We start from the raw sequence: 16,398 nt of genomic DNA, 5'->3' as shown, positions 1-16,398 counted from the left end.
TCATTGAAATGACGTGGAAACAACGTTGATTCAACCAGTGTGTGCCAAGTGGAAAAACAACTGGCCCCGTCTCAAAGTAACACTCTTTGGTTGAAGATTTAACACCTACAAAAATAAAACAAACACGTAACGTGCAATGTGACTTTACTCGCAAAGGGAAAACCTTTAAATCTCGAGGGAGCAGAAACGCAACGAGATTAAACACTCAATGACTTAAGATGGGTTCGTATTGGGAGGTTGTCTCATCCTCCTTCATGTGATGAGCTGGTATGACCACAGCTGTTGGCCCTGTTGTGTGGAACAATAATCTCTTGGAACCCTCCACCTTACTTTACTTCAAGCTCATTGGCATTACCCATTTTATTTCTTTATAACAATTTAGGACTTGCAAGGCTACTGCAACCGTATACCAATGACATTTCAAGATGTCACGGCTAAATGAGGATATTCTGTTGTGCCAGTGAACGCTTAAAAAGAAAAGAGTAAGAACCATAAATTGACCTAACCTTGAGTCGAGTATGTTCTGTGCACTACTTGAAACAAAGCTTGAGTGTTAAAAATGCTTGACAAAAACCCTTTCACACCTCATTTGAGATTTTGTAGAGATGTCATCATAGATTGAGTCAATGTTTTTACTGCACACCACAAAACACATATTTACATATCTTGTAAAACATATAAAATAAGATTTGTATATATAGACTGTATATGCTACAATATTTAATGTCAACACCAATTAAATAAATCATTCAAAACAATGACAGCCACTGACGCCCATGGTTATATGTGAGATGAATCATGGGATATTTCGTGAAGCAGTCACACGTCAACTAGCAGTCTAGAGGTTGCTGCCAAACAAAGCCAAAATACATGACCAATGAGATCAAGTAGTAATCTCCTGAGAGCACTCGTCCCTCTATATAAGAAGCGACACCACTCCTATCAGGACAGACAGGGACCCAGCTAAGGTAAGTCATGCTCCAGCACAGATGCTACCTCAGTTTAGTCTTGCTTCGCTCATAGATAACAAGCACATTTAAATTAAACGTTCTGATTATTTGTTTGATTATAATCTTAATATCTTAATTATTAGAGTCCCTCTATATTGCATTATCTGATTTAATATTATACATTTTAAAATGTAGAGGAAGCTGTAAAATACTAAACAAATGGTTTGTCTTTTCAGGTATTCTGTTTAAAGGCTGCCAGAGACCTACCTGCACTGTTGGTGTCTGACAAGGTAAAAACATTTTACTTTGCAAGCATTACATGTAGTTATAAAATGTTACATTTTTGTGTTATCACATATACAGTACCAAGAATGTTAATTATTAGTTACTAATTTGGCTAATGTCCTGTCATTACAATTGAATAATTGTTTTGTGTACCTTCAGTTACCTTCAGTTTGTGTATCTGCAGTTCAAACCAAATCACATTTTATTGGTCATATACACGTGTTTAGCAGATGTTATTGCGGGTGTAGCGAAATGCTTGTGCTTCTAGTTCCGACAGTGTAGCAATGTCTAACAAGTAATATCTAACAATCTCACAACATATACCCAATATATACAAATTTAAGAAAAGGAATGGAATTAAGAATACATAAATATTTGGACGAGCAATGTCAGAGCGGCATCTACTAAAATACAGTAGAATAGTTTAGAATACAGTATATACATATGAGATGAGTAATGCAAGATATGTAAACATTATTAAAGTGACTAGTGTTCCATTTATTAAAGTGGCAAATAATTTCAAGTCCGTGCATATAGGCAGCAGCCTCTCTATGCTAGTGATTATGGCTATTTAACAGTCTGATGGCCTTGACCTTGAAATAGTTACCATAGTAGTCATGAAGTGACAACATACCTTAAGGTTAACTTAGTGTATAGTGTTGTATGCTGTCAATGTGTCCAACCACCACTCAAGTACCATTCAATGATTCCCTTTAGTCAGAGTGAAGTCAATACTTTACAGTGGGGTTATATTCTCTTTTTAAGACGTTAATAATGAGAAAGATTCCAACTCTTTAAAGGCATCATCTGTAACATCTTGTTCAATGATCATTTCAACTAATGTACCCACCACAGGAGGCTGCTGAAGGGAGGACGGCTCATAATAATGACCGGAACGGAGCGAATAGAATGGCATCAAACACATGGAAACCAGCTTTTAGATGTATTTGATACCATTCCACAATTCCTCTCCAGTCATTACCACAAGCCCATCCTCCCAAATGTAGGTGCCACCAACCCAGTGATTCTCTGTGAATAGTCTATAACTTATGCCGCATGAGCTTAGTACAACTGACTTAACCTATCATAAGTCAAAATCTAAAGTCGTATTTCTCCATTGTTTATATTTTGTAGGTATCTGAGTCTTTGTTAACAACAATGCATTACATTCTAACAGTAAAGAGCCACCATGGGGGACTCAGAGATGCAGTGCTTTGGCGCAGCGGCCATTTACCTCCGCAAGCCGGAAAGGGAGAGGATCACGGCCCAGGCCGCTCCCTTTGATGCCAAATCAGCTTTCTTTGTGGTTGAGCCCAAAGAGATGTACCTCAAAGGGGTTCTCCAGAGTAGAGAGGGTGGCAAAGCCACTGTCAAAACGCTATGTGGCCAAGTAAGTGATATAATGTATCTCCATCTCAGCACTCTAATAAAAATGGATTAGTACATATAAGGTAAGTAACATTTTAGATTAATAATTCATCTCTTTTATGTGTATTTTTTTGGGCACAGACCATCACTGTAAAAGAGGATGATATCCACCCCATGAACCCTCCAAAGTACGACAAAATTGAGGATATGGCCATGATGACCCACCTCAATGAAGCCACGGTGTTGTATAACCTCAAAGAGCGTTACGCAGCATGGATGATCTACGTGAGCTTAAATGAAAGATAATCTAGCGGTCAAGACATGAATCAATGGAGAGTTGAAATGTTAACAAACATTATTCCCTTCTATTACAGACCTACTCTGGGCTGTTCTGTGTCACTGTGAACCCCTACAAGTGGCTCCCAGTGTACGACCAGTCGGTTGTGAATGCTTACAGAGGCAAAAAGAGAATTGAGGCCCCACCCCACATCTTCTCTATCTCTGATAATGCCTATCAGCACATGCTCACTGGTATGCTCACTTATTGGTGCAATTTAAATGAACTGAAAAAGAGAAGGCCTCTTTATTGTCTCGTCACCATAGGCTAATCTTTGATATTTTTCCCTCTTGCAGATCGTGAAAACCAGTCAATCCTCATTACGTAAGCACCCGTGTCTGTGCAGCCTAATGAACGTATCAACTTCATTGAGTCTTTAGTCTTCAGTCATTTTGAACAGAAAACAACTGTGTAAAGTGTTTATTTTGAGTGTTTCCTCCCCGTAGCGGAGAATCCGGTGCAGGAAAGACTGTGAACACTAAACGTGTCATCCAGTACTTTGCGACAATCGCAGTGGCTGGAGGCAAGAAGGAACAAGCAGCAGCTGCTGCTTCTGGGAAAATAAAGGTGAGACACATTATTGTATATACTGTGCAAATACAGTATGTCAAGATTAAAGTAGGTTGATTTTAGGCAGAGGCATCATGCTATTGTAATTTTTTTGTGTGGGTACTGATGACCAAATTTGCTATCTTTAAATGTATTATTCAGAAAATAAATAATATTGTTTAGGCCTATATTTGTTTCAGTACAAATGCATAAAACTGAAAGTAGTGCGCTTCCTTATTCATTAAAAAATGTATATTTTAAGGGTATTTTGACACTTCATTTAGTGTTGGTATCTGAAAGGAAAGAGGGATACAGGCAGGTGGGAGATGTAGTTGGAAGGGTGGATGCAGGGATTAAACCCCTGGCTCCAGTGGGGAGCTTTGTACACTTGATACGGCTCTCCACAACGCCCATCAGTTTCAAAGGCCATGGCCCAATCCAAAATGGATCACGAAACCCAACGCATTTTGACAGGAGCAATCCATATGGTAATAGCGTCATGTTGCGCTCTCACAGGCCAGGTTTCACCATGTCGCTTATAGCATCTCAGATCTACACAATTGCGTTCTAGGGTCTAGGGCACAGGAGGTTGGTGCCACCTTAAATAAAGTCTAGTTATTTGTTACATTTGACTATGTAAAACCTAGCAGTACTACTTATTTCTCTAAGAGTGAGGTGGATTTAGAGCATTTAGCAAAAAAAACGTATTTGTGTCTATGAAATGAAACCATCAAGTGATAGATTTTTATTTATTATTTTATTGTATTTTACCCCCCTTTTTCTTCCCAATTTCGTGATATCCAATTGCGACCCAATTACAATCTTGTCTCATTGCCGAGGCGAAGGTCGAGTCATGCGTCCTCCGAAACATGATCCGCCAAACCGCGCTTCTTAACACCCTCCTGTTTAACCCGGAAGCCAGCTGTACCAATGTGTCGGAGGAAACACCTTCAACTGACGACCAAAGTCATCCTGCAGGAGCCAGGCCCGCCACAAGGAGTCGCTAGAGCGTGATGAGCCAAGTAAAGCCCCTCTGGCCAAAACCCTCCCCTAACCCGGACGAAGCTGGGCCAATTGTGGGCTGCACTATGGGGGTCCCGGGCATGGCCGGTTGTGACACAGCCTGGGATCGAACCCGAGTCTGTAGTGACGCCATGGCATGGGGTTTTTCAATGACAGACATGACCGCTGCGCCACCCAAGTGATGGATTTTACACAAATACATATCATTGAACAACCCCATGCCATGATTAGATAGTGAAAAAAACACACCAATCTCTTTAATCATTTCTTTAAACAATAAAAGCGAATTTCCCAATGTTTCTGAAAATGTATATATTGTATAGCGTTTTGGAATGAAATCCTTCATTTATAAAGTTTGCTGTATCATGTCATCTCTAGGGCTCGCTGGAGGATCAAATCATTGCAGCTAACCCTCTGCTGGAGGCTTATGGTAATGCCAAGACTGTGAGGAATGACAACTCCTCCCGTTTTGTAAGTAATGTTAAAATGCCGCTTCACATTACTTGCTGCCTGTTAAAAACTTGAAGAACTACTTACAATGTCTCGACTGTTCAGGGTAAATTCATCAGAATCCATTTTGGAACTACCGGAAAGCTGGCTTCAGCCGATATTGAAACTTGTAAGTATCTTCATTTTTTTCATACTTTTTATTTACATCTAAAAAATGTATGTTATACAACACACTCTTAACCATGCTATACTTGAACTACAGATCTGCTGGAGAAGTCTAGAGTGACATTCCAGCTGTCTGCTGAGAGAAGCTACCACATCTTCTATCAGCTCATGACTGGACACCAGCCACAATTGCTGGGTGAGAGACAAATACAGAAATATGACATGGGATTCATAAGGCCAATAGGGCTACATAAAAGCCTGTTAAACTCTGAGAAGTTGTTCTGGTCCCTGTACTGGGTCTGGTGAGTTTGGGGGTTACCCCCAAATAGGGTACACCCTGATGGTCATTGCAAAGCAATACATTTCCTTCTCCATCCACATTACCTTGTATGCATCCTCCACATGCACCCTTGACAGTGGTGTAAAGTTCTTAAGTAAAATATACTTTAAAGTACTACTTAAGTAGTTATTTGGGGTATCTGTACTTTACTTTACTGTTTATATTTTTGACTACTTTTACTTTTACTTCACGACATTCCCAAAGACAATTATGCACATTTTACTCCATACATTTTATATGACACCCAAAAGTACCCGTTACATTTTTTATGCTTAGCAGGACAGGAAAATTGTGCAATTCACGCACTAATAAAGAGAACATCCCTGGTAATCTCTATTGCCACTGATCTGGCGGACAAACGGACTCACAAAACACAAATTCGTTGCTTGTAAAATGTGAGTGTTGGAGTGTGCCCCTGGCTATCCATAAAGTCAAAATATTTGCTTAAGATAAGGAATTTGAGATGATTTGTACTTTTGATACTTAAGTATATTTAAAGCCAAATACTTTTAGACTTTTACTCAATTAGTATTTTACTGGGTGACTTTCACTTGAGTCATTTTCTATTATTTTACTCAAGTATGACAAGTGGGTACTTGTTCCACCACTGACCGTTGATCTAGTTCACTCATTTATAATAGGAAAAGTGATTGGGAAAATACGTTTGAAGTTACCTCACCTGTCTGTGTCTTGTTTTTTAAAAAAGTATCACTTCAAAGGCCTGATTTCTTGGGTCATTGTAAGATGTCAGGCTTGAAAATCTGTTCAGCCATTTTGGCACTGTGACTCACTACCCAAACCAAACAGTGGCCAAGATACGTCATATGATTTCTTGCTCCCATCTAGTGGACGAACTGGGAATCAGACAGGTGGCATATTTACACACTGGATAGATAGACACTTCAGCTTTCTCCTCATAAATGATGTATATGGCACGATCGTTATAAGGAGTGGACCAAGGCGCAGCATACGTAGAGTTCCACATATTTGAATGAATAAAGTGAAACTTAAACAAATACAAAACAATAAAGAGTCAACTAACCGTGACGACAATTCAGTGCTAACAGGCAACTAAACATAAACAATATCCCATAACCCACAGGTGGGAAAAATGCTACTTAAGTATGAGCCCCAATTAGAGACAAAGGTAACCAGCCACCTCTAATTGGGAATCATACAAATCACCAACATAGAATATCAAACCTAGAACCCCGCATAGAAAATATAAACTAGAACAAAAACCCCATGTCACACCCTGACCTACTCTACCATAGAAAATACAGGTTTTATATGGTCAGGACGTGACAGTATATCATTCCTCTAAGACGAAAAAGGATTCCTGTGAGACGAAAGATTACTTTGCCCTGCGTTTTTTAAATGTCTGTGTTCCTATGGAAATTTGAGCATGTTTCAAGTGACAACATTAGGTAAAAGATCTGACTTTTTAATAAATATTAAATATAAAATATATCCTTTTGGAACAGTAATTGGTGACATATTTTATGTCAAACCTAGACTTTCAAATGTTTTATTCCCCAACATTGGACAAAATATATCTTGGGCTCTGTAATAGTCACATTGTTTCTGACACCTTTATCAGAATCCCACAGTTCTTAAGACTTGTGGTTTTGTAACCAAAATGTACTGTATGAGGGTAGTATACAATATCATGTGTCATTTAGAAAATGCCACCAAAGAGTGTCAGCGTTGAACAGGTTAATAACGTCACTGTTAAACATGTGTTTATATTCCAGATGCTCTTCTGATCACCACCAACCCCTACGACTATCCCATGCTCAGTCAGGGTGAAATCACTGTCAAGAGTATCTGTGATGTGGACGAGTTCATTGCCACTGACGCAAGTCAAATTGACATATGTTATTTCATGCCATAATTGTTTGTTCTTAGCATAATGAATCATATTTTTTTTCTTTCTGGAAGTGTACTTGAAATAAGTGATGTGTAGTGTTCTTCCAGGATAAGAGGGAAATCAACTTGCTTTTCAAGGAAGTCCATTTTGTGTAAACATAGCCCACCTCTACTTTAAATCACAGGAGGCCATTGACATTTTGGGCTTCACTGCTGATGAGAAGATTGGCATCTTCAAGCTGACTGGTTCTGTGATGCATCATGGGGCAATGAAGTTCAAGCAGAAGCAGCGTGAGGAGCAGGCCGAGCCTGATGGCACAGAAGGTAAAATCAGGAATCTCTGGCGTTGTCAAACTGGTGTACATTACATGCATGAAATCAAATCAATATTTACTCAACTTGGTGATTGAAATATCTGATCTTTGTAAAAAAAAGTATGATCTTTGTAAAAAAAAAAAGAGTACAATTTTACCTTCCATCTTAGTGGCTGATAAAATCTCCTACCTCATGGGCCTGAACTCCGCTGACTTGCTCAAAGCTCTGTGCTACCCCAGAGTGAAGGTCGGGAATGAGATGGTGACCAAGGGGCAGACTGTACCACAGGTTGGCAACTCGGTTATGGCCCTCTGTAAATCAGTCTATGAGAAAATGTTCTTGTGGATGGTCGTCCGTATCAATGAGATGTTAGACACAAAGCAGGCCAGACAATTCTTCATTGGTGTGCTGGACATCGCTGGATTTGAGATCTTTGATGTGAGTGGTAATCAAATCGCTTTTCCTTCCAATTTACACTAACTACCTGACTTAATGCACTACCCTAAATATTTTATTTTCTTCAGTACAACAGCTTGGAGCAGCTTTGCATCAACTTCACCAATGAGAAACTGCAACAGTTTTTCAACCACCACATGTTCGTACTGGAACAAGAAGAGTACAAGAAAGAGGGAATTGAATGGGCGTTCATTGACTTTGGTATGGACTTGGCTGCCTGCATTGAGCTTATTGAGAAGGTACGCATAATAACAATTTCTTAAATCAATATTTTTCTGTAAAAAAGCCTGGTCTCTATTAAAATTATTCTGTTCTCAACAGCCAATGGGCATCTTCTCCATCCTTGAAGAGGAGTGCATGTTCCCCAAAGCTTCTGACACTACCTTCAAGACCAAGCTGAATGAACAGCATCTTGGCAAAACTGCCGCCTTCCAAAAGCCAAAGCCTACCAAAGGAAAGGAGGCAGGGAAGGAAGCCCACTTTGCCCTTGTGCACTATGCTGGTATTGTAGAATACAGTATCACAGGCTGGCTGGACAAGAACAAGGACCCCCTGAACGACTCTGTTGTGCAACTCTACCAGAAGTCTACAGTCAAACTGCTGGCTTATCTCTATGTAACTCCAGCAGCCGATGGTAGTGTTCACTGTTCACACAGATTTTTTGAAAATATTTACATAAAGCCTAGTCATGGCATTAGCACATTCAGTAAATACTAACACATTTTGCATCCCTGTAATGCTGGAATGCATCTTTTGAATATACAAATAGAGGCTGCAAGCAAGAAGGGTGGCGCCAAGAAGAAGGGTGGCTCCTTCCAGACAGTGTCTGCTCTGTTCAGGGTATGTGTTAATCAAATATTGAGAGGATTTTCCTTTATGATGGGAGAGGGGAAATATTATAATTGTATTCATATCATAATATGTTTAAGGTGTGCGTGGATCTGAAATAGCTTTTGTTCAAAATGTTTGAGATTCAACAATTGAGTTTGGAGTTTGCAAGGGAAATGTTTATTGTTGGTTTAAATATGTTTAAACTTTCAGGAAAACTTGGGCAAGCTGATGACCAACTTGAGGAGTACTCATCCGCACTTTGTGCGCTGTTTGATTCCCAATGAATCAAAGACACCAGGTAAGTGCTAAACATCTGGAAATAGTTTTTAACCCTGTGAAGAAGAACCTTGTTGTAAGTTTTATGAAAATAAATGAGTAAAACATTACATTTGTCTACAAGGTCTGATGGAGAACTTCCTGGTCATCCACCAGCTGAGGTGTAATGGTGTACTGGAAGGCATCAGAATCTGCAGAAAGGGCTTCCCCAGCAGAATCCAATATGGTGACTTCAAGCAGAGGTAATTACACAGTACGCTTGAAAAGTCAGCCATCGTCAGTGGTTGCAGATATTGTGGCATCCAACACCGCTGTGTGAATACTGCGTGGTATTGATCGATGAAGTTGAACTATCTCTTCTTTCAGATACAAAGTATTGAATGCCAAAGTCATCCCTGAGGGACAGTTCATGGACAACAAGAAGGCTTCAGAGAAGCTCTTGGGGTCCATTGATGTGGACCACACTCAGTACAAGTTTGGGCACACCAAGGTAAAACATTATTCTTCTTACTAATCTCTGGTTGACAGACTACATAACATAAATGGTATTGTAATGTTAACGTCTGTCAAAAGACTGTGGCCTCCAACTACTAACGAGCAATGGTACTTCCGGTACTTTAGTTTTCCATCACTGGTTATTTGGACGTGTCAGGATTGGGTGAAGTTGGTGCTTAAAGTGGGGGCAGAGAGGGGGGGGGGGGGGGGGGGGGGCTTTGGCTGAGTTTCCATTTAGGAAGGTGGAGACTGTTTCTCTCATTAGTATCTTTTCTCATATACATCTTCCCCCAGAACCTAATCAAGCATGTGACGCAGTTACATAATATTTTAGTTCTGGGTTTCCGAGATTACTCCTTTAAAAGGTGTTAAAATGCTCTTTGAACCTCTAATAAACACTAAATTGCAGGTGTTCTTCAAAGCTGGTCTGTTGGGTACTCTGGAAGAGATGCGAGATGAGAAACTGGCTTCTCTGGTGACCATGACTCAGGCCCTGTGCAGAGGTTTCCTCATGAGGAGGGAGTATATGAAGATGATCGAGAGGAGGTAAAGGCTTTGCTGGAAAGAAATGTCTATCCATCCTCATTGGTTTACACAGTTGTTGCGTTTATAATTGACTTGATCCAACTATTTTTTTATTTGTTTGGATTTTGACAGAGAGTCTACTTTCGCCATCCAATACAACATCCGCTCCTTCATGAACGTCAAAACCTGGCCATGGATGAAGCTGTACTTCAGGATCAAGCCTCTTCTAAAGAGTGCTGAAACTGAGAAGGAGATGGCCCAAATGAAGGAGACCTTTGAAAAAACAAAGGAGGATCTGACAAAGGCATTGTCCAAGAAGAAAGAGCTTGAAGAGAAGATGGTTGCTATACTGAATGAAAGAAATGCCTTGGCGTTACAAGTAGCATCTGTAAGTAGCATCTGTAGCTGAAGGAGTGGATTAGTACAATGCGCATCAACCCATGTTTATATTTGAGAGTATAATTGTGGAACAAATAATAAAATATCATATAATCACAACTCTAGGAAGGTGAGAGCCTCAATGATGCCGAGGAAAGGTGTGAGGGACTCATTAAGAGTAAGATCCAGCTTGAAGCCAAACTCAAAGAGACAACTGAAAGGCTGGAGGATGAGGAGGAGCTCAATGCTGAGGTGACTGCCAAGAAAAGGAAACTGGAGGACGAGTGCTCTGAGCTGAAGAAAGACATTGATGACTTGGAGCTCACCTTGGCCAAAGTGGAAAAGGAGAAACATGCCACCGAAAATAAGGTTATCTATTTTTCAATACAACCTTTGTGCATCTCTATAGATACAGGCAACCATGTTAATGAAGCATTACATGATTCTACTTAGGTTAAAAACCTAGTGGAGGAGATGGCCTCCCAAGATGAAACCATTGCCAAGTTGACCAAGGAGAAGAAAGCCCTCCAAGAGGCGCATCAGCAAGTCCTTGATGATCTCCAGGCAGAGGAAGACAAAGTCAACACTCTGACCAAAGCCAAGACCAAGCTTGAACAGCAAGTGGATGATGTGAGCAAAAAACAAACTGAATTGAGGGAGTAAAAAGAGGTTATAACTAGTAGTACATTATCCGTATACACATGTAGGTGGATCCACAGTACAATAATGCCTGCTCTCTGTTAAAACAGCTGGAAGGATCTCTGGAGCAAGAGAAGAAAGTCCGCATGGACCTTGAGAGAGCCAAAAGGAAGCTTGAAGGAGACCTGAAACTGTCCCAGGAATCCGTAATGGATCTGGAAAATGACAGGCAGCAGTCAGAGGAGAAGATTAAGAAGTAAGTTGCTGACCAATAATAAAGAAAGCTCGTATATTTTACTGAAAGTACATCAACTTCATCTCCATTCCCTGTTCTTGTGTTCAACTGTACATAGGAAGGACTTTGAGTTAAGCCAGTTTCTTAACAAGGTTGAGGATGAACAAACACTTGGTCTTCAGCTCCAGAAGAAAATCAAGGAGCTCCAGGTTGATTCAAGATGTAGAACTTAACTAAAGTGATTCAAATCTATAAGAATTAATATTTTCAAGTTGGCTTTGCAAGGCCTGAATATATACGACCATGTATTTCAGGCTCGGGTTGAGGAGCTGGAGGAGGAGATTGAGGCTGAACGTGCTGCTCGGGCCAAGGTTGAGAAGCAGAGGTCTGATCTCTCCAGGGAACTTGAGGAGATCAGTGAGAGGCTTGAAGAAGCTGGAGGTGCAACATCTGTCCAGATTGAGATGAGCAAGAAGCGTGAGGCTGAGTTCCAGAAGCTGCGTCGTGATCTTGAAGAGTCCACCCTGCAGCATGAGGCCACGGCTGCTGCACTCCGTAGGAAGCAGGCCGACACTGTGGCAGAACTGGGAGAACAAATAGACAACCTCCAGCGTGTCAAGCAGAAGCTGGAGAAGGAGAAGAGTGAATTCAAAATGGAGATTGATGACCTCTCCAGCAATCTGGAGTCTGTTTCCAAATCAAAGGTAAAAACAACAGGTTTATATTGAAGTGAAAAAACAAGTCATGATCAAATAACTCTAAAACTGTACTTGTTTCAGGGAATCTATGAGAAAATGTGCCGTTCTCTTGAGGATCAAATGAGTGAGCTCAAATCCAAGAACGATGAACATGTGCGCCAATTGAATGACATAGGTGTGCTAAGGGCAAGACTGCTGACAGAGAATGGTTAGTGTGCAAAGAAACACTACTTACCCAAACAAACATCATCAATATATCTGCTAGAAACATATTTCCTACATTGTATCTTCAATCAGGTGAATACGGGCGTCAGCTGGAGGAAAAAGAAGCTCTGGTTTCCCAGTTGACCAGGGGCAAGCAAGCTTTCACACAGCAGGTTGAGGAACTCAAGAGGCACATCGAGGAAGAAGTGAAAGTAGGATAAATCACTTAATAGGTTTGCAAAGAAATACATCAAATGTGTACAAATCGTTTTGAACAAATTCTAAAGAAAGGTTTCTTTCTCTACAAATCAACTGAAAGTCCAAGAATGCCTTGGCCCATTCTGTTCAATCAGCCCGCCATGACTGTGACCTGCTCAGGGAGCAGTATGAAGAGGAGCAGGAGGCCAAGGCTGAGCTGCAGCGTGGATTGTCCAAAGCCAACGGCGAGGTGGCTCAGTGGAGAACCAAATATGAGACTGATGCCATTCAGCGCACTGAGGAGCTTGAGGATGCCAAGTAATTAAAGACATTGAACATGTTCATAATGACCAAAATACCTACAATGGCAAACATCAGAGAAAAAAAAAACATGTTTCTATACCTTTTCAGGAAAAAGCTTGCACAGCGTCTGCAAGACGCACAAGAGACAATTGAGGCAACAAACTCCAAGTGTGCTTCTCTGGAGAAGACCAAGCAGAGACTCCTGGGTGAAGTGGAGGATCTCATGATTGATGTGGAGAGAGCTAATGCTTCAGCTGCCCAACTTGACAAGAAGCAGAGGAACTTTGACAAGGTACCATGAAAGACAAGATGGCAAGGAAAAATGAATGAAATCCACCTATTCAGTCACTAATTTATTCATGAACCTGTTAATGACACTTCCAGGTTCTGGCAGAGTGGAAGCAGAAGTATGAGGAGGGCCAGGCAGAGCTAGAGGGGTCTCTGAAAGAGGCCCGCTCTCTCAGCACCGAGCTGTTCAAGATGAAGAACTCCTATGAAGAATGTTTGGACCACCTGGAGACACTGAAGAGGGAGAACAAGAACCTGCAACGTATGTTTCAAACATTCTGAATCAAACTTAAAGTAACTGTCCAGTGAACATCCCATAAGCTGGCCAATCAGCGGTCTACTCACATGAATATGTTTAATGACCGGTATATGCCCACACCATTTTGTTATTGGGGTACGCCCACATCATTCTAACACAGATAAGCTGTCATTTAACATACTTAATTAAAACAAATTGAAAGGAAATCTATTTCACTCATGTTGTAATTAATTATAGGTCAACTTTCATAGAAATCTGGAAACACTTTAATGTCTAAATGCAATAAAACAATACATGCAGTTTAACATTTTCTTTAAACATTCCAATTAGAGTAAATAGTCTTTAAGCAATCTAATTAACCATCTTGTGTAATAACCACTATTTCCATGTTTCTCAAAGAGGAAATCGCTGACCTGACTGAACATATTGGTGAGTCTGGAAAGACCATCCATGAGCTGGAGAAGGGAAAGAAGACAGTGGAGCTTGAGAAGTCAGAATTTCAGACGGCCCTGGAGGAAGCAGAGGTAAAAGAAAATACAGATAAAATGCCCATTTTAAAAAGGGGAAGGGGAAGTAGGTATAATATATTTTGTTGTCTATTACTCATCTATAACTTAATTGCGATTTTGATACATTTTAAGGCTACGCTGGAGCATGAGGAATCCAAGATTCTCCATGTTCAGCTAGAGCTAACCCAGGTTAAAAGTGAAGTTGACAGGAAGCTGGCAGAGAAGGATGAGGAGACAGAGCAGATCAAGAGGAACAGCCAGAGGATGATGGACTCCATGCAGAGCACTCTGGACACTGAGATCAGGAGCAGGAATGATGCCCTGAGAATCAAAAAGAAGATGGAGGGAGACCTCAATGAGATGGAGATTCAGTTGAGCCATGCCAACCGCCAGGCTGCTGAAAGCCAAAAACAGCTGAGGAACATCCAGGGAGCACTCAAGGTATGGATTTTAAACATCTACTTGAGTCAGGAAGGCTGTGGAACAAATATGATATCATTGACTTTTCTTCCTTTGACCTCAGGATGCCCAATTGCACCTTGATGATGCTGTCCGCGCCTCAGATGATATGAAGGAGCAAGTAGCCATAGTGGAGCGTAGGAATAACTTGATGCTGGCTGAGATTGAAGAACTAAGGGCTGCCCTGGAACAGACAGAGAGAGGCCGCAAAGTGGCCGAACAGGAGCTGGTTGATGCCAGTGAGCGTGTTGGACTGCTGCATTCTCAGAATACCAGCCTTATAAACACCAAGAAGAAGCTGGAGGTTGACCTTACTCAGATCCAAGGTGAAATGGAAGACACTGTCCAGGAAGCAAGAAATGCAGACGAGAAGGCCAAGAAGGCTATTACTGATGTGAGTCCTTATAGCATAAAATATAAATCTAAACTCTTACAGCAAAATGTACTTGCCGATAAGTAACATCCCTATCCATTTCTACATGAAATGCCATGGTGGCAGGCTGCCATGATGGCTGAGGAGCTGAAGAAGGAACAGGACACCAGCTCTCACCTGGAGAGGATGAAGAAAAACCTGGAGGTCACAGTGAAGGACCTGCAGCACCGTCTGGATGAGGCTGAGAATCTGGCCATGAAGGGCGGAAAGAAGCAACTCCAGAAACTGGAGGCTAGGGTAAACTCTAACTACATCATCTTAATGAAAACATTCACACTGACTACTAATGACTCCACCAATGACAAAGGAAATACACTGTAATAACTTGGTTATAATCAAATTATTTCATTCAAGGTCCGTGAATTGGAGAGTGAAGTTGATGCTGAACAGAGACGTTCAGCTGATGCTATTAAAGGTGTTCGCAAATATGAGAGGAGAGTCAAGGAGCTCAGCTATCAGGTACTTTCAACATCTGATGAGAAGTACTCTGTAAAGAGTAATCTTGACCCCTAAGCCATAATCGTCCTTTAATTTATACAGACTGAGGAGGATAAGAAGAATGCGAACAGGCTCCAGGATCTGGTGGACAAGCTGCAGCTGAAAGTGAAAGCCTACAAGAGACAGTCTGAGGAGGCTGTAAGTAAATTGAATTCTTATTATCGTAGAAATACCATAAAACGGCATAGTTTCAACTATGAATTCTAGATTTACTTTGGTATCATTTACTTCACTTTACCTATGGCCTGCAGATATAACGCTCCATAACTTAACTTGTAAGCAGGTTTGAGACTTTAGAATGTCTTATAATAAGGCTTACAGTATATATGTTACATTTGACCAGTTGGTTTGTCTTACAGGAGGAGCAGTCAAACACTCACCTGTCCAGGTACAGGAAGGTGCAGCATGAGCTGGAGGAAGCTCAAGAGCGTGCCGACATCGCTGAGTCACAGGTCAGCAAGATGAGAGCCAAGAGCCGTGAAATTGGCGGCAAGGTACGATCAACCCTTTAATAATAGGTCATTTTGTTGCTATTCAACAAATATGGCTGAGATTAGAAATTAGATTAATGTGATTAATTTCTAATTATTGTTCCCTAAATGTTTCTTTTAGTCCAAGGATACAATGGAGTGATCAGCTTTGGAGAAATGGAGGAAACGAGACATTCACAAGCAACCATACAATATGAATTTCTTGTGAAATGTTTACATACTGTAACTAGTAGGCCTACCCTATGTGTGAACAATGGCACATTGGGTGTGAACACTGCAGGCAGCAGTCAATAAAAATAGCTTGTTATCATCCCTCCTGTGTGTTTCATTCTCAGTTACAAGTCATACAGTGCATTCGGAAAGTATTCAGATCCCTTGACTTTTTCCACATTTTGTTTTTAGACATTTTTTCAAATGTATTAAAAATAGAAAACAGAAATACCTTATTTACATAATATTCAGAATCTTTGCTATGAGACTCGAAATTGAGCTCAGGTGCATCCTTTTTCCATTGATCATCCTTGAGATGTTTCTACAACTTGATTGGAGTCCACCTGTGGTAAATTCAATTG

The 16,398-nt window shown here is 40.8% G+C and overlaps 1 protein-coding gene across 1 annotated transcript; it reads left to right on the top strand.

Annotated features, from left to right (window-relative positions):
- Positions 1 to 1,184: 1,184 nt before the first annotated feature.
- LOC110494115 (myosin heavy chain, fast skeletal muscle) lies at positions 1,185 to 16,138 on the top strand. Its single transcript, XM_021568862.2, has 38 exons — positions 1,185 to 1,240; positions 2,413 to 2,625; positions 2,745 to 2,888; positions 2,978 to 3,134; positions 3,237 to 3,264; positions 3,387 to 3,507; positions 4,891 to 4,983; positions 5,068 to 5,131; positions 5,225 to 5,323; positions 7,222 to 7,325; positions 7,522 to 7,660; positions 7,821 to 8,089; positions 8,176 to 8,346; positions 8,429 to 8,741; positions 8,877 to 8,947; positions 9,149 to 9,236; positions 9,339 to 9,456; positions 9,581 to 9,704; positions 10,119 to 10,255; positions 10,367 to 10,622; positions 10,739 to 10,981; positions 11,066 to 11,242; positions 11,362 to 11,507; positions 11,605 to 11,695; positions 11,801 to 12,190; positions 12,266 to 12,392; positions 12,482 to 12,600; positions 12,708 to 12,904; positions 12,998 to 13,181; positions 13,274 to 13,439; positions 13,836 to 13,960; positions 14,078 to 14,386; positions 14,469 to 14,798; positions 14,904 to 15,074; positions 15,192 to 15,296; positions 15,378 to 15,473; positions 15,695 to 15,829; positions 15,948 to 16,138. Exons 2-38 carry the CDS (start codon positions 2,425 to 2,427, stop codon positions 15,966 to 15,968), a joined length of 5,829 nt encoding a protein of 1,942 aa, XP_021424537.2. The 5' UTR covers positions 1,185 to 1,240; positions 2,413 to 2,424; the 3' UTR covers positions 15,969 to 16,138.
- The last annotated feature ends 260 nt before the right edge of the window (positions 16,139 to 16,398 follow it).

Source organism: Oncorhynchus mykiss, chromosome 17 (genome assembly GCF_057628025.1).
Source record: "Oncorhynchus mykiss isolate SJ-2025 chromosome 17, ASM5762802v1, whole genome shotgun sequence".
Classification (NCBI taxonomy): domain Eukaryota; kingdom Metazoa; phylum Chordata; class Actinopteri; order Salmoniformes; family Salmonidae; genus Oncorhynchus; species Oncorhynchus mykiss.
This window is presented reverse-complemented; position numbering and strand designations above follow the sequence as displayed.